Raw genomic sequence first — 26,951 nt, forward strand, 5'->3', positions numbered from 1 at the left:
TCTCATTGGTGGCAATGATTGAGACTATGTTTTTATGACCCACTTGGTGATCTCTGTCTGCTATAGAAGTAAATTCTCTCATGGGTGAGAAATGACAGAGAATCTGGTTTATTCACTCTTGTCTATGTGTGAGAGCTCTAATCAGTTAAGAATTTAAAGCCCACTGGAAAGAAAAACAGCTTTGAGATCTGGACTGGTGAGTTTATTTTTGGCCTGTGACTGAAGTTGTTGTAGATCTGAAACTTTTAAGTTCTCAGTGTGTCTGTTTGTCTATAATTGAGGAAGGCTTTGACCTCTTATTGCACATCTATGAAATACTTTCCCACTTCTGAACAGTGTAAACTAATAAATCAGATTATGCCTCATATTAAGGAACTCTGTTCTGATTAGTTTATAGAGATAAATAGGCACTTATATAAATGGGTTAGTCCCCAAATTAACAGAAAAATTGTAAAAATTAACTTCTAATACTTTGAATGAGCTAGACTTTAAAGGAAAACAATCATTCTGATAAAAACTACTAGCTCAAAAAACATTTTTAAACATTCAAGTTCACATAGTAAGATGAATCTTTGGACAAATTAGAGAGGTTTGTAATTTGGGTTAAAGAAAAAATCAGCTATGTCTTTTTCTCTAATTATCAGTATAATACAAGTATAGTACTATATGTTTAAGTGCAGTTTATTTTTAAATGAAGAGACTAATTAGTCTGGATATCCTAAACTTTTTATAATGATTTATTGGTCAAATTAGCTAACTTAACACCTAAATGAAGTTTAAGATTTTTGAAAATGTAATTTTGGGTTCCCCCATATTGAATCATAAGTCTAACAAAATTTGTTTATTCCAACAGTAATTATGTTTTGAATTATGTCAGATTATAGATAATTTCCATGATCTTTAGGAAATGTAAAACCCTCGACTGATATTGAATTAATTAATGAATAATCAAATATGCCTGGATTGTTTCTTGGATAGAATATTAAATCATTGATTATCGAACATAATTTTAAGCTTATATGCTTTTGTTTCTTACTTTGATATGCTATGGAATAAGTTACATTTGGGTCAAGTTAATGAATATGTTTCCTTTTGCCACTTCAAGGTGTAAAGGGATATGCATAGCTGTATAAAGTTGTGTTAATGTTCATGAGCTTTGCTAAAATGTTCGTGTGTGAAAAACAGTTCTCAATGACCTGCTTCCCAGCTTTCTCTGAAGTAGAAGTTAGTTTCTACAATTAAGTCATAATAATAAGGATTATTATATCACTAGAGTTGGACCAATAGTGATAGAGAAATACAACTATGTATGTGTTTTTATTTTTCAAGAGAAAATGAGTAGTTTCATTCCAAGTATCAGCTTGTTCTAGAATATGAAAAAGCATTGTGAAGGACAAAACTTTAGGAAAGTGAATTTTATTTGCCTTGGTGTGTAATACCTGAATCTGAAAAAAACTGGAAGGTGCTAAAATTTTGGCAAAGTTCACTCAGTTTTATGGGGCTTGCTTACTTGGTTTACTGATTGACCCCTTCACCAAAGGTAAAAGGTTACTCTTTACCGTCTGCCTACATAGCAGAGATGTTGTCTTACAGAATAAATTTTCTGTGTTCTATGTGTTGAAATTTTAATACCCTTAATTATTTTAAAAAAAGGAACAAAGTTTCCTCATTTGAGAAACAAAGTTCCGTATAATCATGTTATATTTTTCTGTTTATTTTTATTTATTGTCCCTTTAATTAAATAGGTAAACAAGTGTTCTTTCTCAGGTACCTATAATCCTATCTTAAGTGATCAGATCATCTCTGACATCTCTTGATTTTGCCTTCTCAAGGTTAAATCTTGAATTTAGAAAAATAAAAATTTCAGGATATATTTTACATCTAAATGTATCTTTGAAATTTCCTGGAGGAGAGGGATTGGGAGGCTGGAAAATAAAAAATCTATTCTTTCACCTCATAAAAAGAAAGATATTAGAAATAATTGTTTATTTCATGTGCCCCATATTTCCTATTTACCAACACTATACTATGGGAGCTTTATAGAAAAATTTGGTAAATATTTCAGATCGACAGCCTTCCATAGCTTAAATTTGTATAGGTAAAATGTTATTAATATAAATATGTCCAAAATTGTATACTTTATGAGAAGGCCCTGGAGATATGTCAATTCTCTTTGTTTCCCTCAGGGGAAATAATGGTTAAATTCTTATGAAATAATTATGCACTATGCCGTAATAGAGATTTGAACTCACTTCCATTCTGATATTATTGGGTATCTATACAACTTTCAGTCTTGGTCATTACAATGGACTGAATGTTTCTGTCCCCCCACAAATTCATATGTTGAAATCCGAATCCCCAGTGTGATGGTATTAGTAAGTGGGGCCTTCAGGAGGTAATTAGGTCATAAGGGTACAGTTCTCATGAATGGGATTAGTGCCCTTATAAAAGGGACCCCAGAGAGCTCTCTCACCCTATTTCTGCCATGTTAGGATAAAAGAAGTTAGAAGTCTGCAACACAGAAGAGGGCAGGGATCTTGATCTTAGACTTCCTAGCCTCTAGAACCGTGAGAAATACATTGTTGTTTAAACCACTCAGTCTATGGTGTCAACTGAAAAAGAATGTACAACAGAAAAACTGCGAGTTGAGTTTATTGTCTCACTGAGGACTATAGCCCAGGAGACAGACTCTCAAATAGCTCTGAGAAACTGTTCTGAAGAGGTAACGGTGGAGGTCAGTATACATGTGATTGTGGTGAAAGGGGTATGTGCAACCCAGCACACATCTCTGTAGAAGGTTGCTGCTAGTCATGAAGAACAGATATCTTAGTTAATGGTTTTAGTGCTTTTCTAAGTATGGGAAGATGCAAGAATCCAGGTTCATAAAAAATTTCTCCTGAAAATACCTATTTTTCTGAAGGTCTGTTCTGTCAGTTTTCCCAGAGCATAGAATGCCTCATTCTGCCCTGAATTCCTTTCAGGCTGTGTTGAAGGTCAGTGACTGCAGAACCTAATAGCTTAATTCTTAACGGAACTGGATGGCAAGTAACATTCTTTAGTTGGCAATGGTATTGTTGTAGCAGCCTGAACTAAAACGGTTATCTACAGATAGTTTCTGTTTTACTCTGATGCTAGCTTGAGGGCTCTGCATAGGCAGAGGTCTACAGGCCAAAGTTTGTGCATTCAGGAAGGGACAGTCTCAGAGCCTCATGGGAAGAATCAGGTGCTTTGAACTGTCAATAGAGACATCAAAGAATAGTTTTGTGGGTACACATTTCCAAACTGACATAGCTTAGATAAATTTCACACCATACCAGTGGACTGAGTCAGGATTTCTAGAACTCTTTTGTCTAGAAGCAGACAGTTTTGTTTTTTTTTTTTTTTAATCAATTTTGGTTCATCTTTTTATTATTTTATTTATTTACTTTTAAAATTTATTTAAATTTATTTTCTTTTGGCTGCGTTGGGTCTTTGTTGCTGCGCGTGGGCTTTCTCTAGTTGCGGCCAGCAGGCGCTACTCTTCGTTGCAGTGCGCGGTCTTCTCACTGCGGTGGCTTCTCTTGTTGCGGAGCACAGGCTTTAGGCGCGCGGGCTTCAGTAGTTGTGGCACGCCGGCTCTAGAGCGCAGGCTCAGTAGTTGTGGTGCACGGGCTTCGTTGCTCCGTGGCATGTGGGATCTTCCCGGACCAGGGCTCGAACCTGTGTCCCCTGCATTGGCAGGCGGATTCTTAACCACTAGAAGCAGACAGCTTCTTGAAAGTAGTTTACTGATCCAAGATCTAACAGAGCAATTACAGAGAACTGAAAGGACCAATGAGGGAAATTTAATCATGGTTATGGTTACTTTTTGGAATATTGTTTATGCAGTTGTTATGTTCTATTTTTATGGATATGTAAGGAAGCCCTTTTTAATTCTTAGGCTATCTCTAGTCTTCAATTTAGTAGATTCTGCTTTTGTAAACTGGAATTTTAAAATGGTATCTGATTCTCACTGTGTGCCCAGAATTTAGAAACATTTACTGAGTCTCCTTACATTTCATGGCAATATCAAAAGGAATCTTTACTCCTGTTTACCAGGATATAATTGAACAAATTGATTGTGTAACCAAAGCCATACCTGGAGTGTCATAATTGAGACCAATTCACATTTACTCATGTATGACAAACCCATTATTAAAAAACAAGTTGACTTTATATGTAGAGTCAATGTCTACAAAGCTGCCCCAGTAAAACTGGAATGGTACCTGGCTTACGAGGTTCCAGTCTTACAGATGGTAAGGAAGGTCCCTTCTCTAGTAAATTTTAGCAATGCTGAGGAATTTACCTAAAGTGTTAGGTACTACTGGAGAAATCTGGTAGAGAGTTTCTTGAGCTTGGTTCCAGAGGCTTTTAGAAGTCCAATTTCAGTGTCCTTATGAAAACTTTCATACAGAGGTTAATCCTGCAGCTTTAGTAATTGTTCAGTATTGTACATCTCTGGATTTGCAAAGTAAATCTGAGGAGGCCTACATAGTTAACACCCTTACTGTACAAAGGTAATCAGGCCAAACCTAATGAAACCTGTCTTTTTGTATCAAGAGTAATCTTGGCAGATTATTTATGCTCACATGAAAAGAGACTGTCAAAACACATTGTCAAAGACTTGGAAATGTATAAAAGAAATTATTGAGTGTCCTTTTAGTGGACTGCTAGGTATTATCTCATGGATCCTCTGAAGAGGTATATTACCTGTGATTGTCTATTGGCTGGCTAAACTGTTTTACAACTCTGTTAAAAGTTAAATTGTAGAAAATGGAGAGTAATGAAAATGAGCCACGAACTACAAGTGGTTTCTCCTGTACTGAAAAGATGACCCCCGGGACTTCCCAGGCTGCCCAGTGGTTAAGGCTCTGTGTTCCCAATGCAGAGGGCACGGGTTCGGTCCCTGGTCAGGGAAATAAGATCCTGCATGCCACGCAGTGTGGCCTAAAAAAAAAAGAGAAGATGACCCCCTCTTTAGGTTTTTTGCCCTACCAGTTTTACACCTATTAGCAAATTCTTTTAAGCGTTTCTAACTGCCGATATGTCTGTTCTTCAAATTCTCCCTTATACTAGTTTTAACATCTTGTTAGTTCTCTCATTCATTCATTAGTTAAATGAAACCTTTAAAAAAAAAAAACCTGTTGCCTATAGAGTTCAGTCTTTAATCTCCAAAGAACTTTTGTATTATCTGGTTACAGGGTATATATTCAAATCAATGGATGTCATTCTAGAAGCCAATGTAAACAGCCTTTTTTTTTAATTCAGAGGAGTCTTGGAATAAACTCTTCTCCCTATATGCAAATTGATGACTCTGGTAGATTCCTTAAACATTCAATAAATTTGCCATAAACATACCAGATCTTTTATAAAATTATGTCTTTTCCAGGAACCATCAAGTCACAGATGTAGGCAACTAACAATCATGTTTGTAGTCTGACTCTACCTATCCTCCTGGCTGTAATGGCCCTTAGCCAGTCAGCTTTTATAAGTGGCAGGAAATCTAATATATAAGTATTAGGTCTTATTCTATTGTGGGATCAAAGAAGCAGAGGAAGAAGCTAGGCTATAGAACAAGATAGAATGAAACATGACAGGGAAAGTAGAGTTGAGAGAGAAATGTACTATTTCATGGGTTCTTAAAGACTATTTGGGTTCTAGATCCTTCCTAAAACTGACTCCGTTCCAGCCTTCAGATCCATGAGGCACTTCAGTATACTTAAAATACATTTGTCCATATTTTGCTTAAGTAGCTTAAGTTCATTTGTGTTACTTGTGACCAAAAGCTCTTAATTAATAGTTATATAATTGCTTAATACTTATCAAGAGTACTTTAATATTCTCATTATGTGGCTTTGGAATACAGTTACATGTCTAGCAGCTTTATATTTACAATATGTAGGTGAATTTTTGAACTTGTGTAAATTCAAATTTGCATTTAGAATGTATATATTCCATTTAACTTGTAATTTCTATGTAATATCCAATTTATTTAGAAATCTCCTACCAATCTTGAGCTGTGCCATTAAAACACACTTTCATAATTGAGCATGAAAAAGCCATTTAAACTTTCTTGGTAAAAGATTAGATTTTTATTTTCATAATTTAGTGAGGTGTAAGAGGAAATGGATTTGGTTTTTGTCCCCAGTCCCTGGGTGAGCCTGTAAGTGAAAGTGGGGTCCGGCTGCTCGCCGCTCAAAAGCTAATAAAGACGCAAGGTTGGTGGAAAAGGAAGTTTGCTTTATTTTGGATGCTGGCAACGGGGGGTGGGGGCAGGGGAGGAAGGGCAGATGCCTGTCCAAAGGCTGACTCCCCCCAAGCCTGACAGTCAGGAGGCAAGACCTTTTATACAGAGGGAGGGGGCTACATGCAGAAATGGCATAGTCAGCTCTGACAGTCATCTTGAAATTGGTCATGTGGTGGTCTGACCAGTGTCATCTTGATTGTTTTAAGTACAGTTAATCTTCAGTTCCAGGGTCAGTTTGTTCCCATTTCCTTGAGGCCAGTTCTCAGAATTGTAGCAGCTTATGTCATGGCTATAGTCTGGTCATCATGTAGTTAACTTCTTCCACCTGGTGGGGTTTGCAGTATCTATAAGACAGCTCACAGGATACGGCTCAGAATATTATCTGTAGCCCTTGAAGAGGAGCTAAAGGTCCTTGACTTTGCTTACTGACTAAACTATTATTTTGTCCTGTTTGACTTTTCTTTGCTTCTGTATTTTCTCACTTCTCTGATTAAACTTATTCTTTGGCTAAAGTTTTTCCACAGACAAAAGGCAGGTGAAGGACATGGGGTTGGGGGGCAAGGACCATAGATAGGGTCCTGCTCCGTTTCAAGCTCATCAAGTCCTTGGAATTTCCTGAGCAACAGGAGTATCTTTTATTATTTACAAAAAAAAATTTTTAGGGACTTCCCTGGTGGTGCAGTGGTTAAGAATCCACCTGCCAACGCAGGGGACACAGGTTTGAGCCCTGGTCCGGGAAGATCCCACATGCCGTGGAGCAGCTAAGCCCGTGCGCCACAACTACTAAGGCTGCGCTCTAGAGCCTGCAAGCCACAACTACTGAGCCCACGTGCCACAACTGCTGAAGCCCACGCACCTAGAAGCCTGTGCTCCACAACAAGAGAAGATACTACAATAAGAAGCCAGAGCACCACAACGAAGAGTAGCCCCCGCTTGCCACAACGAGAGAAAGCCCATGCGCAGCAACAAAGACCCAATGCAGCCAAAAAATAAATGAATAAATAAATAATAAAATAAAATAAATTTTAAAAAATTTATTTACTTATTTGGCTGCACCAGGTCTTAGTTGCGGCACACAGGATCTTCATTGCAGCATGCGGGATCTTTAGTTGCAGCGTGTGGGATTTTTTTTGCGGCATGTGGGATCTAGTTCCTTGACCAGGGATCGAACCCAGGCCGGCACTGGGAGCGTGGAGTCTTAACTAATGGACAACCAGGGAAGTCCCTCTTTTATTAATCATAATGAGCCCCTTTCAAAAGATCATAGTAGAGTTTGTGCTAATGAGGTGACTTAGGGTGGAGCCCCTAAAGAGGTTCAGGATGGGGCCAATCACCAGAAAGACCAACTAATTAGAGGGTAGTTTTGTGGTCTAAACTGCCCCCCCACCCCCGCCCCAAATTCATATGTTGAAGCCCTAACCATTCCCATGTGACCATGTTTGAAGATAGGGACTTAAGAGAAGTAACTGAATTAAATGATGTCATAAGGGTATGGCTCTAATCTAATAAAACTGGTGTCCTTGTAAGAAGAAGAGACACCAGAGCTCACTCTCTCCCTATGCATGTGCACAGACAAGAGGCCATGTGAGAACACAGTGAGAATGTAGCTGTCTATGAGCCAGGATGAGAGGCCTCACCAGAAACCAACCCAGATGGTACCTTGATCTTGGACTTCTAGCCTCCAGAACTATGAGAAAATAAGTTTCTGTTGTTTAAGCCGCTCAGTTTGTGGCATTTTGTTATGGCAACCTTAGCTGACTAATGCAGGTGGGAACTTCAACCCCACCCTTGACATCTGGGGAGGAGAGGGAGGCTGTAAATTCTCTACAGAAACTTGAACGATGAGATTCAGGAGTTTCCAAATTAGTGAACACACTGAGGTACTGGGAGGGTGGTACATTGGGAGAAGTTATGAAAGCTCAGTGTCTCTCCTTATACCTTGCCCTTTGCATCTCCTCCTTTGTAATAAACCAGTAAATGTGTTTTACCTGAGTTCTGTGAGCCATTCTAGCAAATTATCAAACCCAAGGGCAAGGTCACGGGAATACCCGAATTTGTAGCCAACGTGGTCAGAAGTGTGGGTAGCCTGGGGATCCAGGACTTATAGTGGTGTTTCTGAAGTGAGATACCACTTCAGACGGAGCGGGCGGAGCCCTTACACCTGTGGAGTGTGATGCTAACTATTCTGAGTTACTGTCAGAATAGGATTGAACTACGGATTCCCAATTGGTATCAGAAATGGAAGATCATAAGTGATGTCAGAAACACCATTTAGTATAACATATTTTAGCAGTATTTGATGTTTAGAATTGCAAAGAAACAGTAAATTCACATTTGGTTCTTTCATTATTTCATACTGATATTTTCTGAAGTATCTAATAATGCAATCTAATGAACAAATGGGCAGGTAACTATGCAGTTCTAAATCAAAACATGAATATTTTTCCCATCACAGTAAATAAATCAAGTACACACTATTGCATGAAGTAGTAAGACGTCTTGAAAAGAATACAGATACACAAATTGAACAGATACACAACACTGAACAATTTTAGTTAAGTTTATTTTTAGAATGTATATGCACGGAATGAGACTGTACAGTAGACCAAAGGTTAACCAGAGACCAATAGAGTCATATAAAAATAATTTAAGGGAAATTTTATTGACTTATTTTAAATAAGGCAAGTGAAATGTGGGCTCAGAATTAAACAAGATTTTCAAGTAACTTCTGGTCATTGTATAAAGGGAGAATATGAACATCGAATTTTTGGTTATTACTGTACAAAATGGAAAACAAATGCTTTCCAAATTGCAGTAAAATTAACTCCTCTAATACAAATACCACTAAGTCTACAAAGTCACTGGCAAGTTATTTAAATCCTAGAATATTTTCTCAATGTAAATTTTGGAAAATTCTGAATACTTTTATAAACCCTCCTTCCTGTCATTGGAAAAACATTGAAATTCCAAGAAACTTCTGTTACTTTAATTACAAGAGGTCAAAACAACAAGCCAAATGTATCTTTCTAGGTTAATGTGATTCAGGTACAGTGGAACTAAAGGACAACACATAATTTTAATAAAACCAAATCTATTATAGAAAAGGCAAGTCATAAAGCTAAACAAAAATAGAAAACTACTATTAGAATCAGTTGCATAGGTTTAGTATAAGAGTACTTATTTTAAAATTTTTACTGGAAAAAACCTTAAAGCCCGCCCCTTCTCTTTCCTGGAGTTTAAGTAGTAGATCATGTTCTAATTACTCAACAATTACTAACATGGTGATCTGGTTAATTTTTATACCTGCCAATGTGTTCACGGGCTATAATAATCCTTTGAATTTGTGCTGTACCTTCATAAATCTGCAAAAAAAAAAAAAAATACATGTAGGTCAAATATCTTCCGTATGTAAACACCCAGTATTTCGGACAGTACTCTAAGCTCCAGTGCAATACCAAACTTAATCAAACCATATATAGGGTCTGTAGTCTACAGTGATTCTGAAACTTGATTTTCTGAAACCCATGAAAATACATAAATTCTCTAAAGATTAGTTTAAATTATTATAAAAACTCATTTACCAAAATTTTGGAGGACAGTCTTAAAACATCAAAGAAAAGGATATTAACATTTCAAAAAGTGTTTGGGAAATCTAAAGTTTAATGTTGCTAAAATATTTAACCAACTCTTTTGAACTGTTTTTAGCTAGTTGTTGCCTTCAGTCATTTTCTGTTCTTACTCTTAAACCTGATTTTTATCTCTTGTTGCCTAAGGAACACAGTTGCTAAAGAAAAAGATGCTGGAAGGATTTGTTTTTGTTCACTTAGGTAGCCCTAGTAGCCAGCCCTCACTTCCAGTTTAAACTTCTAACCATTTATTAGTTCAGATGGCAGAGAACAGTTAAAACGTAATAATTACAAGCTCCAGGGAAGGAGAGTATTACCAGATAAACCCATAACTTTGGATAAGGCACAAATTCTGGTTCTCAGTTTTTTCAAGTCTAAATTGAGGGGCTGCACTGTCTAAATTTCTTTCTCTAACATTCTATGATTCTACCTCTGGATTTCAAATGACTGGATTTGTCAAATAATTTGCTGGGGGTTGAGGAAAGCAAGGGAAGAGATATTGAGAATCATGGCTTATAATTACTTAAACTACATGTGGACATGAGAATTTATATCTTATTCACTAAATTACTCCTGTCTCTAAGTTTTTCTAACCATCAATTTAATTTATAAGACGGAGTCATCTATATCACTTTCTCCTCATGTTGTTTTTTTACCTCCCAAATCTGACTTCAAGAGTTGTCAGGTAAGACTCAAAATAAAATAATTTAATTAATTTAAATGATACACATACTTTTAGGAGAGCAAAGAGTGGGTTACAATTAGCTACGATGTTAAGAATCAAAGAAGGCTGATCCAGACATCCTGTACATGTCTGCACCATTTACTTTGTTAGCCTGTTCTCTCTCAAGGAATACACTTCAATGTAACATTCTTCCTTGTGTTAATTAGTTCCAAAAATTTAGGCTCACAGCCATTTATTATAATGATTTATTATTACCTGTGACATAAAAATCTATAAACAATCAGAAATCTACTATGTCATTTATGAATATTATGTTCCTTAAAAATCAATAAAAATCATTTTAAACATTACCTGATAGATCTTGGCATCCCTCATTAGTTTTTCTACAGGATATTCTGTATTATATCCATTGCCTCCGAAAATCTGAACAGCATCAGTAGCTACCTGATTTGCAATATCTCCAGCCCATGCCTTTGCAATAGAGGCAAAATAGGTATTTCGGCGACCAGAATCAACCTCCCAAGCTGCTCTCTGGTAACTTAATCTAGCTAGTTCAACTTTCATTGCCATGTCAGCCAGCAAAAATGATATTCCTTGGTGCTAGAATTAAACAGAAAAAAGTTTAAGGATATTTATTGACTAAAAGTTTTTTCCCTGGAACTTTTTTTTTTAACTTTTAAAACTAATTTTAGACTTAAAAAGTTACACTCTGCTTCCTCCAGTGGTAACATATTACAAAACCATAGTATAATAAACATTGGTAAAATATTATCAGCTAAACTATATACTTTATTCAAATTTGGCCTAGTTTTCCTCCAATGTCTTTTTCTGTTGAAAGATTCCATCCAGGATTCCAACTGAATTAAATTGCTATTTCTTCCTAGTCTTTCCTTCTCTTTCATGACCATGGTGCACTTTTGAATAATACTGATTGGTTATTTTTTTGTAGAATGTCCCTCAATTTGGGTTTGCCTGATGTTTTCTCGGGAGTGGAATGAGGTTATAATTTTTGACAAAAATACCACAAAAATTATATGGATCCTTCAGAGTATCTCCTGGGACTTTTTAAAGAAAATTGCCATAGATAGTGAACAATAATGTAGCACTGTATCAGGTGCTGATGGGAAAGTGACAAAGACAAATAAAAGATGTTTGTTATACTCTATAGGTTCATAATTAAATAGGAGACTTAGACAAATACTTTCAAGAGGAGACAGTAAGTTTTCTATGAGTTATATGGCCAAGATATGTTATAAGACGGAAATATGTTCACCATACCTTGATATGTGAAAATTTCAAATATGTAGTATGCTTACAGCTTTGGAAAAATATATTCATGACCCCAAAAGAGCAGAACACACATTCTGTTAAAGAGCACATGGAACATTCTGCAGGATAGATAACATGTTAGGCCACAAAAAAAGTCTCATAAATGTAACAGGCTTGAAATCATGTCAAACATCTTTTTTGACCACAATGGTAGAGACTATAAACTACAAAAACAAAAAAAATCCTGCAAAAAACACAAACATGTGGAATCTAAACAACATGCTACTAAAAAACCCAATGGTTCACTGAAGAAATCAAAGAGGAAATTAAAAAATACCTGGAGACAAATGAAAATGGAAACACAATGTTCTAAAATCTATGGGACATAACACAGGCAGTTCTAAGAAGTTTATAGCAATACAGGCCTTCCTCAAGAGACAAGAAAAATCTCAAATAGACAATTAACCTTACACATAAAGGAACTAGAAAAAGAAAAATAAGTCCAAAGTTAATAGAACAAAGGAAATAATACAGCTCAGAGTGGAAATAAATGAAATCAAGACAAAAAAATACAAAAGAGATCAATGAAACTAAGAGCTGATTCTTTGAAAAGAAACAAAATTGATAAATCTTTAGCCAGACTCATCAAAAACAGAGAGGACCCAAACAAATAAAATCAGAAACAAAAGAGGACAAGATGCATCCAACATCACAGACACACAAAATACCATGAGAGATTACTACAAAAATTACATGCCAACAAATTAGACAACCTAGAAGAAACGGGTAAATTCATTTAGACATATAACCTAAGAAGACTAAATAAGGAAGAAATAGAAATTTGAACGGACCAATTACTAGTAATGAAATTGAATCAGTAATGAAAAACTCCCAAGAAACTAAAGTCCAGGACCAGACAGCTTCACAGGTGAATTCTACCAGACATTTAACAAAGACTTAACACCTATCCTTCTCAAAGTATTCCAAAAAATTGAGAAAGGAATGCTCACTCTACAAAGTCACTCTACAAACTCACTCTACAAAGACAGCATTACTCTGATACCAAAACCAAATCACTACCAAAAAAAAAAAGTAAAAATTACAGGCCAATATCCTAGATGAACATAGATGCTAAAATCCTCAACAAATAATAGCAAACCAAATTCATTAATATCTTAAAAAGATCATACACCATGAGATCAAGAGGGATTTATCCCAGGGATGCAAGGATGGTTCAATATCCGCAACTCAGTCAACGTGATACACCACATTAACGAAATGAAGGATAAAAAACCTATAAACATTTCAATAGATGCAGAAAAAGCTTTTGACAAAATTCAACACCCATTTATGATAAAAACACTCAACAAAGTGTGTGTAGAGGGAACACACCTCAACATAATTAAGGACATAAATGACAAAAACCACAGCTAACATCATACTCAATGGCAAAAAGCTGAAAGTATTTCCTCTAAGATCAGGAACAAGACAAAGATGCCCATACCCACCACTTTTATTCAACATAGAATTGGAAGTCCTAGCCACAACAATCAGACAAGAAAAACAGGTAAAAAGCATCCACACTAGAAAGGAAGAAGTAAAACTGTCACTGTTTGCAGATGATGATATAGAAAACCCTAAAGACTCCACAAAAAAAACTATTAGAATGCTGTAGCATTTTTATTCACTAATAATGATCTGTCAGAAAGAGAAAAGAAAACAATTCCATTTACAATTGCATCAAAAAGAATACCTAGGAATAAAAGTAATCAAGGAGGTAAAAGACCTGTACTCTGAAAACTGTGAGACATTGATTAAAGAAATAGAAGATGATACAAATAGAAAGAGAGTCCATGCTAATGGATTGGAAGAATTAATATTGTTAAAATATCCATACTATCCAAAGCAATCTACAGATTCATAGCAATATGAATATCAAAATACCAACAGAATTTTTCACAGAACTAGAACAAATAATCCTATAATTTGTATGGAACCAAAAAGACCCTGAATAACCAAAGCAATCTTGAGAAAGAACAAAGCTGGAGTTATCATGCTTCCTGATTTCAAATTATACTACAAAGCTACAGAAATCAAAACAGTATGATACTGGCACAAAAACAGACACATAGATCAATGGAACAGAATAGAAAGCCCAGAAATAAATGCACACTTATATGATCAATTAATCTTCAACAAAGAAGGTAAGAATATACAATGGGGAAAAGACAGCCAATTTAAAAAATGGTCAGCTACATGCAAAAACAAAACTGGACCATTTCTTTACACCATATACAAAAATAAACTCAAAATGGATTAAAGAATTAAAAGTAAGACCAGAAACCATAGAACTCCTAGAAGAAAACAGAGGCAGTATGCTTTTTTACATTGGTCTTATCAATAGTTTTTGGATCTGTCTCCTCAGGCAAAGGCAACAAAAACAAAAATAAACAAATGGGAGTAGATAAAAGTAAAAACTAAAAAGCTTTTGCACAGTGAAGGAAATCATCAACAGAATGAAAAAGCAACCTACTGAATGGGAGAAGATATTTGCAAATGATGTATTTGATAAGAGTTAATATCCAAATTACATTAAAAAATGCAACTTATCAAAAAAAGAAATCCAATAAAAAATGGGCAGAGGACCTGATTAGATATTTTTCCAAAAACACAAAGATGGCCAATAAACACATGAAAAGATGCTCAAAGTCACTAATCATCAGGAAAATGCAAATCAAAACCACAATGAAATATTGCCTCACACCTGTCAGAAAGGCTGTTATCAAAAAGACAACCAATAACAAGTGTTGGTGACAATGTGGAGAAAATGAAACCCTCGTGTACTGCTGGTGGGAATGTAAATTGGTGCAGCCACTATGGAAAACAGTATATAGGTTCCTCAAAAAATTAAAAATAGTACTATCATATGATCCAGCAATTCCACTTCTGGGTTTACCTGAAGAAAACAAAAACACTAATTCAAAAAGATATATGCACTCCCATGTTATATAAATAAATAAGTCATAGGGATGTTATATACAGCATAAGGAATATAGTCAATAATACTACAGTAATTCAGTATGTTGAAAGATGGTTACTAGACTTATAGTGGTGATCATTTCTTAATGTGTTTGGCTGTCAAATCACTATGTTGTACACCTGAAACCAATATAATATTGTATGTCAACTATACATCAATTTAAAAAAAACACAAACACATGCACTATATATATATATATATTTTTTTTTTTTTTGGAAAAAGGGAATATAGAGCAAAATGAAAAAATTCACAGTAATTTTCTCTGGACAACGGGATTATGAATAAGTTTTTTTACTTACATTGTATCACATAAATTATTCTACAATGGACATGGAATGGAACATACACTTTAATATACATTAAAAGAAGTCCTAAAGCCATTCAGAAACAAGAATACTAAGATTATTAGAAAGGTGCTTTGTGTAGTATGCAACACCAAAATGGGTTTTGAAGACCATTAGGTTATAAAAAAAACCCCACATATTCTATGACTGTGTACAAACTAACAGGAACTAGAGGTCACAAAAAATAAAAAACTGAGGTGTTCAATTTCATATATTTACTCTATTTAGTACTTTAGAACGTGGCAACTTGCTTGAGACAGGTGTGGTAATTAAGTCTTAGAGGAGGCAATATTAACCAATGTGAATAATTCCTATGTAGGATAAGGAAAGTAATATCTTCCCTTATTACTATCTTCCTGAATTGTGTCCATTCTTCTAAGTCAATGACTCTTTCAGTTTCTGTTTTTGGTTTCATTTTTGAATAGGTAATACAACCACCAGTACAAAGTTCAAATTTTATTCTTACTTGTATCATCCCTGCCCTTCCCCACCCCATTTAATTCCCCCTCCTGGAGGTAATCAGGTTAAAAGTTTGTTTTTCATTCTCTCAGAGATATTATATACACATGTAAGCAAATACATCTATTGTCTATCCCTCATTTTTCTCCCAGCCCCCCCCATTGTCTCTCCCTTTTTTATACATATGGTAGCCTACCATGTTGATGGGTTTTCATTTCGCTTTTCTTACTTATCAATAAATCTAAGCACTCTGTATATCAATACATAGAGAACTTCTTTATTATTTTTTACAGCTGCAGGGTACTCCACTGTATGGATGATCAAAATTTTGGCTGTTTCTAGTATTAGGCTGTTTCCACACAATGCTGAAATAAACAACCTATAAATATGTCATGTGGCACATAATGGGAGTATATCTGAAAGATAAATATTATATGAAATATAGCTGTAGGATAACCATTGCAATGTGGGCCCAAAGGTAGGTACTTTAGATATATATTGCCAAAATGTGGTTCATAAAAGTTACACCAATTTATATTCCCATTGGCATTATGCAGAATCACTCATTTCACTATAGCCACGGCAACCTGGTATAACATGCCCATGCTTCTCATGAAAGATTTTGATTTAAAAATCTAGTTAACCCAGTTAACTGGGTTCTAGTTAAACCCAGTTAATGTTTTTAATTAATACTCCCAGAGTCTCATTCAGTTGCATTTCAGCCCGTGCTTTGAGAAACTCTGTTCTAAATTCAGCTCAGATTCCCTGTAATGCATCTAGCCCAAGACAGCCTCTCTCCTTTTGGTTCTGTAACCCTGTCTGTAGCATTCATTTTGGGACTTAATGTTATATTGCTCTATATTATTTCTTAATATTTGTTTTCTGATATGTATCTTATCTCCAAAGGTAAAGGCTCCTGAGGGCAGAGGCTATATCAAACTTCTTTTATATCTGGAAATAGCACATGTAGAGTGTGCAAAGAGGACAGACTCTTTAATAAGTGACTACTTGGGTTCAAATCTTTTTTTTCTTTTTTTCTTTTTTTAAACATCTTTATTGGAATATAATTGCCTCACAATGGTGTGTTAGTTTCTGCTTTATAAGAAAGAGAATTAGCTATACATATACATATGTCCCCATATCTCCTGACTCTTGTATCTCCCTCCTCCCTCACCACCCCTCTAGGTGGTCACAAAGCACCAAGCTGATCTCCCTGTGCTATGCAGCTGCTTCCCACTAGCTATCTATTTTACATTTGGTAGTATATATTAGTCCATGCCACTCTCTCACTTCCTCCCAGCTTACCCTTCCTCCCACCCCGTGTCCTCAAGTCCATTCTCTACACCTGCGTCTTTATTCCTTACCTGCCCCTAGTTTCTTCAGAACCTTTTTTTTTTTAAGATTCCATATATATGTGTTAGCATACAGTATTTGTTTTTCTCTTTCTGACTTACTTCATTCTGTATGACAGACTCTAGGTTCATCCACCTCACTACAAAAAACTCAATTTCGTTTCTTTTTATGGCTGAGTAATATTCCATTGAATATATGTGCCACATCTTCTTTATCCATTCGTCTGTCGATGGACACTTAGGTTGCTTCCATGTCCTGGCTATTGTACATAAAGCTGCAATGAACATTGTGGTACATGACTCTTTTTGAATTATGGTTTTCTCAGGGTATATGCCCAGTAGTGGCATTGCTGGGTTGTATGGTAGTTCTATTTTTAGTTTTTTAAGGAACCTCCATACTATTCTCCATAGTGGCTGTATCAATTTACATTCCCACCAACAGTGCAAGAGGGTTCCCTTTTCTCCAAACCCTCTCCAGCATTTATTGTTTGTAGATTTTTTGATGATGGCCATTCTGACCGGTGTGAGGTGAAACCTCATTGTAGTTTTGATTTGCATTTCTCTAATGATTAGTGATGTTGAGCATCCTTTCATGTGTTTGTTGGCAATCTGTATATTTTCTTTGGAGAAATGTCTATTTAGGTCTTCTGCCCATTTATGGATTGGGTTGTTTACTTTTTTGATATTGAGCTGCATGAGCTGCTTGTATATTTTGGAGATTAATTCTTTGTCAGTTGCTTCATTTGCAAATATTTTCTCCCATTCTGAGGGTTGTCTTTTCATCTTGTTTATGGTTTCCTTTGCTGTGCAAACGCATTTAAGTTCCATTAGGTCCCATTTGTGTATTTTTGTTTTTATTTCCATTTCTCTAGGAGGTGGGTCTAAAAGGATCTTGCTGTGATGTATGTCACAGAGTGTTCTGCCTATGTTTTTCCTCTAAGAGTTTTATAGTGTCTGGATTTACATTTAGATCTTTAATCCATTTTGAGTTTATTTTTGTGTATGGTGTTAGGGAGTGTTCTAATTTCATTCTTTTACATGTAGCTGTCCAGTTTTCCCAGCACCACGTATTGAAGAGGTTGTCTTTTCTCCATTGTATATTCTTGCCTCCTTGGTCAAAGATAATGTGACCACATGTGCGTGGGTTTATCTCTGGGCATTCTATCCTGTTCCACTGATCTATATTTCCATTTTTGTGCCAGTACCATAGTGTCTTGATTACTATAGCTTTGTAGTAGAGTCTGAAGTCAGGGAGCCTGATTCGTCCAGCTTCGTTTTTCTTTCTCAAGATTGCGTTGGCTATTCGGGGTCTTCTGTGTTTCCATACAAATGGTGAAATTTTTTGTTCTAGTTCTGTGAAGAATGCCATTGGTAGTTTGATAGGGATTGCATTGAATCTGTAGATTGCTTTGGGTAGTATAGTCATTTTCACAATGTTGATTCGTCCAATCCAAGAACATGGTATATCTCTCCATCTATTTGTATCATCTTTAATTTCTTTCATCAGTGTCTTATAGTTTTCTGCATACAGGTCTTTTGTCTCCTTAGGTAGGTTTATTCCTAGGTATGTTATTCTTTTTGTTGCAATGGTAAATGGGAGTTATTCCTTAATTTCTCTTTCAGATTTTGCATCATTAGTGTATAGGAATTCAAGAGATTTCTGTGCATTAATTTTGTATCCTGGTACTTTACCAAATTCATTGATTAGCTCTAGTAGTTTTCTGGTAGCATCTTCAGGATTCTCTATGTATAGTATCATGTCATCTGCAAACAGTGACAGCTTTACTTTTTCTTTTTGGATTTGGATTCCTTTCATTTCTTTTTCTTCTCTGATTGCTGTGGCTAAAACTTCCAAAACTATGTTGAATAATAGCAGTGAGAGTCGGCAACCTTGTCTTGTTCCTGATCTTAGTGGAAATGGTTTGTTTTTCACCATTGAGAACGATGTTGGCGGTGGGTTTGTCATATATAGCCTTTATTATGTTGAGGTAAGTTCCCTCTATGCCTACTTTCTGGAGGGTTTTTAACATAAATGGGTGTTGAAATTTGTCAAAAGCTTTTTCTGCATCTATTGAGAGGATCATATGGTTTTTATCCTTCAGTCTGTTAATATGGTATATCACATTGATTGATTTGCACATATTAAAGAATCCTTGCATTCCTGGGATAAGCCACACTTGATCATGCTGTATGATCCTTTTAATTTGCTGTTGGATTCTGTTTGCTAGTATTTTGTTGAGAATTTTTGCACCTATGTTCATGGGTGATATTGGCCATTAGTTTTCTTTCTTTGTGACATCTTTGTCTGGTTTTGGTATCAGGGTGATGATGGCCTTGTAGAATGAGTTTGGGAGTGTTCCTCCCTCTGCTATATTTTGGAAGAGTTTGAGAAGGATAGGTGTTAGCTCTTCTCTAAATGTTTGACACAACTTGCCTGTGAATCCATCTGGCCCTGGGCTTTGGTTGTTGGAAGGTTTTTAATCACAGTTTCAATTTTAGTGCTTGTGACTGGTCTGTTTATATTTTCTATTTCTTCCTGGTTCAGTCTCGGAAGGTTGTGCTTTTCTAAGAATGTGTCCATTTCTTCCAGGTTGTCCATTTTATTGGCATACACTTGCTTGTAGTAATCTCCCATGATCCTTTGTATTTCTACAGTGTTGTTACTTCTCCTTTCTCATTTCTAATTCTACTGAGTCTTCCCCCTTATTTTCTTCATGAGTCTGGCTAATGGCTTATCAATTTTGTTTATCTTCTCCAAGAACCAGCTTTTAGTTTTATTGATCTTTGCTATTGTTTCCTTCATTTGTTTTTCATTTATTTCTGATCTGATCTTTATGATATCTTTCCTTCTGCTAACTTTGGGGTTTTTTGTTCTTCTTTCTCTAATTGCTTTAGGTGTAAGGTTATGCTGTTTATTTGAGATGTTTCTTGTTTCTTGAGGTAGGAGTGTATTGCTACAAAGTTCCCTCTTAGAACTGCTTTTGCTGCTTCCCATAGGTTTTGGGTCGTCATGTTTTCATTGTCATTTGTTTCTAGGTATTTTTTGATTTCCTCTTTGATTTCTTCAGTGATTTCTTGGTTATTATTAGGTAGTGTATTGTTTAGCCTCCATGTATTTGTATTTTTTACAAATTTTCTCCCATGATTGATATCTAGTCTCATAGCGTTGTGGTAGGAAAAGATACCTGATATGATTTCAATTTTCTTAAATTTACCAAGGCTTGATTTGTCATCCAAGATATGATCTATCCTGGAGAATGTTCCATGAGCATGTGAGAAGAAAGTGTATACTGTTGTTTTTGGATGGAATGTCTTATAAATATCAATTAAGTTCATCTTGTTAAATGTATCATTTAAAGCTTGTGTTTTCTTATTTACTTTCATTTTGGATGATCTGTCCATTGGTGAAAGTGGCGTGTTCAAGTCCCCTACTATTACTGTGTTACTGGCAATTTCCCCTTTTATGGCTGTTAGCATTTGCCTTATGTACTGAGATGCTTCTATGTTGGGTGCATAAATATTTACAATTGTTATATCTTCTTCTTGGATTGATCCCTTGATCATTATGTAGTGTCTTTGTCTCTTGTAATAGTCTTTATTTTAAAGTCTATTTTGTCTGATATGAGAATTGCTACTGTTTGGGGTCTCCTTTTCCCAGGCTGCAGGTTCATAGTTCCTGTTGTTTGTGGTGTCTGCCCCCAGTGGCTAAGTCTGGTTCAGTGGGTTGTGTAGGCTTCCTGGTGGAGGGGACTGGTGCCTGTGTTCTGGAAGATGAGGCTGGACCTTGTCTTTCTGGTGGGCAGGACCGCATCTGGTAGTGCGTTTTGGGGTGTCTGTGACCTTATGATTTTAGGCAGCCTCTTTGCTAATGGGTGGGGTTGTGTTCCTGTCTTGTTAGTTGTTTGGCATAGGGTGTCCAGCACTGCAGCTTGCTGGTCATTGAGTGGAGCTAGGTCTTAGCATTGAGACAGACATCTCTGTGAGAGCTTTCGCCATTTAATATTACATGGAGCTGAGAGGTCTCTGGTGGACCAATGTCCTGATCTCGGCTCTCCCACCTCAGAGGCACAGGCCTGACACCTGGCCAGAGCACCAAGACCCTGTCAGCCACATGGCTCAGAAGAAAAGGAGAAAAAAAGAAAGAAAGAAAAAATAAAATAAAATAAAACAAAATAAAGTTATTAGAATAAAAAACTAAAAAATTTATTAAAAATAAAATTAAAAAGTAATTTAAAAAAAAGAAAGAGAGCAACCAAACCAAAAAAACAAATCCACTAATGATAACAAGCGCTAAAAACTATACTAAAAAAAAAAAAAAAATATGGAGCGAGAGAACCCTAGAACAAATGGTAAAAGCAAAGCCATACAGACAAAATCACACACAGAAGCATACACATACACACTCACAAAAAGAGAAAAAGTAAAAAAATATATATCATTGCTCCCAAAGTCTACCGCCTCAATTTGGGATGATTCATTGTCTATTCAGGTATTCCACAGATGCAGGGTACATCAAGTTGATTGTTGAGGTTTAATCCGCTGCTCCAGAGGCTGCTGGGAGAGATTTCCCTTTCTCTTTTTTGTTCACACAGCTCCTGGGGTTCAGCTTTGGATTTGGCCCCGCCTCTGTGTGTAGGTCACCTGAGAGCGTCTGTTCTTCGCTCAGACAGGAGGGGGTTAAAGTAGCAGCTGATTAGGGGGGCTCTGTCTCACTCAGGCTGGGGGGAGGGAGGGGTACGGAATGAGGGGCGAGCCTGCGTCGGCAGAGGCTGGCATGACATTGCAACAGCATGAGGCGTGCCGTGTGTTCTCCCGGGGAAGTTGTCCCTGGATCACGAGACCCTGGCAGTGGCTGGCTGCACAGGCTCCCGGGAGGGGAGGTGTGGATAGTAACCTGTGCTTGCACACAGGGTTCTTGGTGGCTGCAGCAGCAGCCTTAGCGTTTCATGCCCGTCTTGGTGTCTGCACTGATAGCCACGGCTCGCGCCTGTCTCTGGAGCTCGTTTAGGCAGTGCTCTGAATCCCCTTTCCTCGCGCACCCCGAAACAATGGTCTCTTGCCTCTTAGGCAGGTCCAGACTTTTTCCCAGACTCCCTCCCGGCTAGCTGTGGCGCACTAGCCCCCTTCAGGCTGTGTTCATGCAGCCAACCCCAGTCCTCTCCCTGGGATCTGACCTCCGAAGCCAGAGCCTCAGCTCCCAGCCCACACCCATCCCGGCGGGTGAGCAGACAAGCCTCTCAGGCTGGTGGGTGCTGGTTGGCACCGATCCTCTGTGCGGGAATCTCTCTGCTTTGTCCTCTGCACTCCTATTGCTGTGCTCTCCTCCATGGCTCCAAAGCTTCCCCCACCACCACCCCCGTCTCCGCTAGTGATGGGGCTTCCTAGTGTATGGAAACCTTTCCTCCTTCACAGCTCCCTCCCAGAGGTGCAGGTCCCATCCCTATTCTTTTGTCTCTGTTTTTTCTTTTTTCTTTTGCCCCACCCAGGTATGTGGGGGGGTTCTTGCCTTTTGGGAAGTCTGAGATCTTCTGCAAGCGTTCAGGAGGTGTTCTGTAGGAGTTGTTCCACATGTAGATGTATTTCTGATGTATTTGTGGGGAGGAAGGCAATCTCCACGTCTCACTCCTCCACCATCTTGAAGGTCCTCCCTGGATTCAAATCTTGATTTCATCATTTACTGATGTTCTTACATACAATAAATGAGACTACCGGTACTTACTCTATAGTATTGTGTGGATTAAATGAATTAATACATGTAGAACACTTAGTATAGTGCCTAGAACAAAGAAAGCAGCTATTTATTAATATTTTAATATAGTAGTAGTTCAATTACTACTATTTGTTGAGAAGTTCACACTGCAAAACATATCATAAGTGCTAGAAGTATAAAGGTTTCCAAAACAGAAATTTACTACTTGTATGGATATTACATTCTAGTGAGGCAGTAAAGAAAGACAATAAACAAACACGTACATGGTATAATGTTGGGCAGTGCTAAGAGCTACGAAGAAAAAAAGTGGGACTACTATATAGAATGTTGGAGGTGTTATTTTACACAGGGTAATCAAGGGTACACTCTTTAGTGAAATGAATGAGCAAGTGGATATCTAGGGGGAAGAGTAAAGTTAAAAACAACAACAAAAGGTCACTGTGGCTGACAGAAGACCATTTTAAGGACTCTGGATTTTAATCTGAGTGTGATGAGAAGATATGAAAGAATTTTGAGCATAAAATGGTTAAGTAACAGGGAGATATATTTCTTTCTGAGTATATCTTATTTCAGTCTTAAGTCCCAAATAACATTTCCCCTCATCCATTTTCCCCTCAAGAAAAGTTATTGCTAACTAGCAATAATAATCAATAAAAATGGGAGTTATTCTCAACAGATTTTTTCATAGCATCCCAAACCACTCCAACTTCACCTGGATGGAGGGTTTTGACTAGACAAAGGAGGAGTAGGCAGTTATTGCCATTAAGAGATTCTACCATCCAGTAATTTGTTATCAATGTTCCTAGTTTTACCCATTAGTTAAAAAAAAGTATGATTATCTGTTTTTGGCAGCTTTCTTTAGCCACATCAAGTTAAGCACTGTGAGGATAAGTAGTGACATAGTGTTCTCTTAAAGAGAGAAGTGATAATAACAACAATAATAAACATGGTAGTGAATAGGAGAGCTGTGATTAGAGTACTACACTCTATAATGTCTCTTAAAACAAAACCAAAAAAAATCTATTGTTTCTTTTTGGAAATAACAGACCAAAGCTATATATAAATCAGCCCTTTAGTATTACCTTTGTTTAGCCTAGAAAAGTAGTAAGCAAAAACAAAGACTTTTCTACACTTAACAGTAAGAGCCATGAGGAAAAAAATCAACTTCAGAGTCTGTAAGAAGTGAAACATAAAAGATTCCATATTGAGTTGAAAATAGCCAGAAGAGTTATCATCAGATACTTGGTGGGAAGGACCTGGAAATTATGTTATCTGTTTACAATTAAACTAAACTAATATTTAGTAATAAATATACATTCCACTAATCTGTATACATATAGTTCTGGCAACATAAATGAGCTAATGTAGAGTCTCTTTTTGGCCACAAACACAAAGAAATACTTGATTTAAAAACAGCTCTTAGAATGCTGAAACCTCTGGACTACCTGATAAAAGTACAAAATCCAATCCCCTGGATGCTTCCACAATGCACTGAAGGAAAATAATACCTGCTGCAGGTAAACTTACAAGCAAAATTTAAGAGAGGAAATAACTGGTCATGACAGAGAGAGCACATACAACAGACCAAAAAAAATCACCCTAATAACTTGAGATAACAGAAAAAAAAATCAGAAAGTGACTATAACTTAAGTATTATATAATTAAGGAGATAAAAGGAGAATGAGAAACTATGTTAAAAAACCAGGCTACCATAAAAGAAAGGGTGGAGATGAAAAAGAACCAAACATAAATTCTAGAAATGAAAAAAGTCATTAAATGGATTAAGTAGCAGATTAGACAAAGGGTAAAAAAAACTGAAAAGCAAATCTGAGAAAATTATCTAGAATACAGCAAAGATAAATCACGAAATTGAGGTTAAGAGATACAGAGCAGTACTAATCCAAGTTTGATCTGTGGAGCACTGCCAGTCCACAGATTGTTACTGGACTAGTTTGTGATACAGAAAGTGAGAGTAAGCATTTGCAATAATTTGATATTATTGTGACATTCTTATATTTTACAAGAATAATGGTTCACAATTGATTGGAAATTAAAAACAATCTTTCAGCACAGATAGTTTGAGAACCACTGACAAACAGAGGTAGAAATAGGGAGTGTTCACCGTACAACCTATAGTTAACAGAAGGAGTTACAGGAGAGAATATAGACAATGGGGGAGCATCAACACTTGAAAAGATAAGAGTAAAAATTTCCTGGGAATTCCCTGATGGTCCAGTGGTTAGGACTCTGAGCTTTCACTGCCCCAAGGGCCCAGGTTCAATCCCTGGTTGGGGAACTAAGATCCTGTAGGCCATGTGGTACAGCCAAAACAAAATAATAATAAAAAAATAATAGTACTAAAATTATTTGATACTCAAGAAGACATGAGAAGTAATATGAATTAAGAGCATGAAATGGAATCCTGGACCTATGACTTCTAAATTGTGTGTCCATGGACAAATTATTTATTCTCTCTGAGTTGCAGTTTCCTGATCTTTAATGGAAATTATAGTACTACCAAAGCAAGAGTGTAATGGGGGAAATACATAATATATTTAAAATGTGTAGCACAGTGTCAGGTACACCACAGGCACTCAAATATTAGCTGTTCTTTTTCTTCTTAATTAACAGAATCCCCAAAGTGGACAATAGCTAGTAGCAGAGTCTAAAGAAAATCTATTCTTAAAACCCACCCTGGGGACTTCCCTGGTAGCACAGTGGTTAAGACTCCACGCTCCCAATACAGGGGGCCTGGGTTGGATCCCTGGTCTGGGAACTAGATCCCACATGCATGCCGCAACTAAGAGTCCGCATGCCACAACTAAGGAGCCCACCTGCCGCAACTAAGGAGCCCACCTGCCACAATGAAGACCCAGCGCAACCAAATAAATAAATATTTTAAATTAATTAATTAATTAATTAATTAATTAAAACCCACCCTGACAGTTCACATTATCTTCTTGCTACCAAAGCAGAACTAAATTATTTTGTACTTAAAAGATAATTTTCAAATATTTAGATGAAAATGAATGTCTTTACATTTGAACAAAGCAAGTACAGTATTAAAATTACCTCTACAAGCAGCTTTCCAAAAGTTTTCCTCTCCAGGGCATACTTGGTAGCTTCATCCAAAGCTCTTTGTGCTAGTCCCACAGCACCAGCTGCTACCTAGTATTTTAACATTTTACAAAACAAAAGTGTCTTTAAAACACACGTATAATGGCTATTTGCCTAAAATCTAAGTTAAGGATTATACAAAGAGAAGCTGACCTATACCTTAAGGCAATAAAGGGTGGGGGAGATAACAAGCATTTAAATTTATATTATTTATGAATTAAAGGTTAATGGAAGGCATTTGTAAGGCACAGGATCATAGCCTAGAGACAAGTCATTCTTTCTGTTTAACAAGGGAAAGCTTCTCAGGGGGAATACTCCTAATGAGTGAGGGAAGAGGAATAAGTACACATCAGCAGGAATGATTAAGTGTGAAATGCTTCTTTGTAAATCGAACAACTATACTAATTTTGTATTTACTAAAATAACTTCTGTAACAGCAAGAGTGTTGAAGAATTCTAAAACAAACAAAAAACAATATCCCTCCATCCTTATAAAAGAAGCAGATATTAAAAAAGAAATACAGACCAAGAATACAGTGTTAAAATAAAACTACTCAATGTAATAAATGAAAAATCCTATAAAGGTTATTAAGTCATATTACTTACTAGAGGTCTGGTTTTATCAAAAGCTCCCATTGCAATTTTGAAACCAGCTCCCTCACCAATTAAAACATTTTCCTTAGGTACTCTCACATCTTCAAAGACAATTCCTCTTGTATCTGAACATCGCTGGCCCATATTTAATTCCTAATAAGGAAAACAATATATATTAAGGAACATTTTTTGAGCTAGCATGTATTCTTGCCTTAACCACTGTTTTATGACTTTTCTGCAATTGTCTTAAACAGAGGTGGACAAACTATGGCCTGCAATGCCCGTTTTGTAAAGATAGCTTTATTGGACTACAGTTGTTACTGAGTCCAAGCTCGCTCTGCTCGCCGCATGACAGGCCAATGAATCGGAGACGAGGTGTTGGTGGGAATGTAAATTGGTGCAGCCACTACAGAAAACAGTATGGAGGTTCCTCAAAAAACAAAAAACAGGGTTACCATATGATCCAGCAATTCCACTCCTGGGCATATACC

The 26,951-nt window shown here is 36.6% G+C and overlaps 1 protein-coding gene and 1 long non-coding RNA gene across 2 annotated transcripts in view; one reads left to right on the plus strand and one right to left on the minus strand.

Annotated features, from left to right (window-relative positions):
- The window catches only part of LOC309641494, a 664,930-nt gene that overhangs the window by 633,908 nt on the left and 4,071 nt on the right, over window positions 1-26,951 (plus strand). The gene's annotated exons all lie outside the window — the stretch shown is intronic.
- The window catches only part of ACADM (acyl-CoA dehydrogenase medium chain), a 50,255-nt gene continuing 32,115 nt past the window's right edge, over window positions 8,812-26,951 (minus strand). The window contains exons 9-12 of the mRNA XM_082420677.1: window positions 26,473-26,613; window positions 25,823-25,918; window positions 10,928-11,176; window positions 8,812-9,627 (exon numbers count right to left, since the gene is read on the minus strand). Of these exons, the coding sequence (XP_082276803.1) occupies window positions 9,556-9,627; window positions 10,928-11,176; window positions 25,823-25,918; window positions 26,473-26,613 (558 nt within the window). The 3' untranslated portion in view covers window positions 8,812-9,555. The remainder of the gene's footprint in view (window positions 9,628-10,927; window positions 11,177-25,822; window positions 25,919-26,472; window positions 26,614-26,951) is intronic.

This window comes from Balaenoptera physalus, assembly GCF_965194825.1.
Source record: "Balaenoptera physalus genome assembly, chromosome: 1".
Lineage (NCBI taxonomy): Eukaryota > Metazoa > Chordata > Mammalia > Artiodactyla > Balaenopteridae > Balaenoptera > Balaenoptera physalus.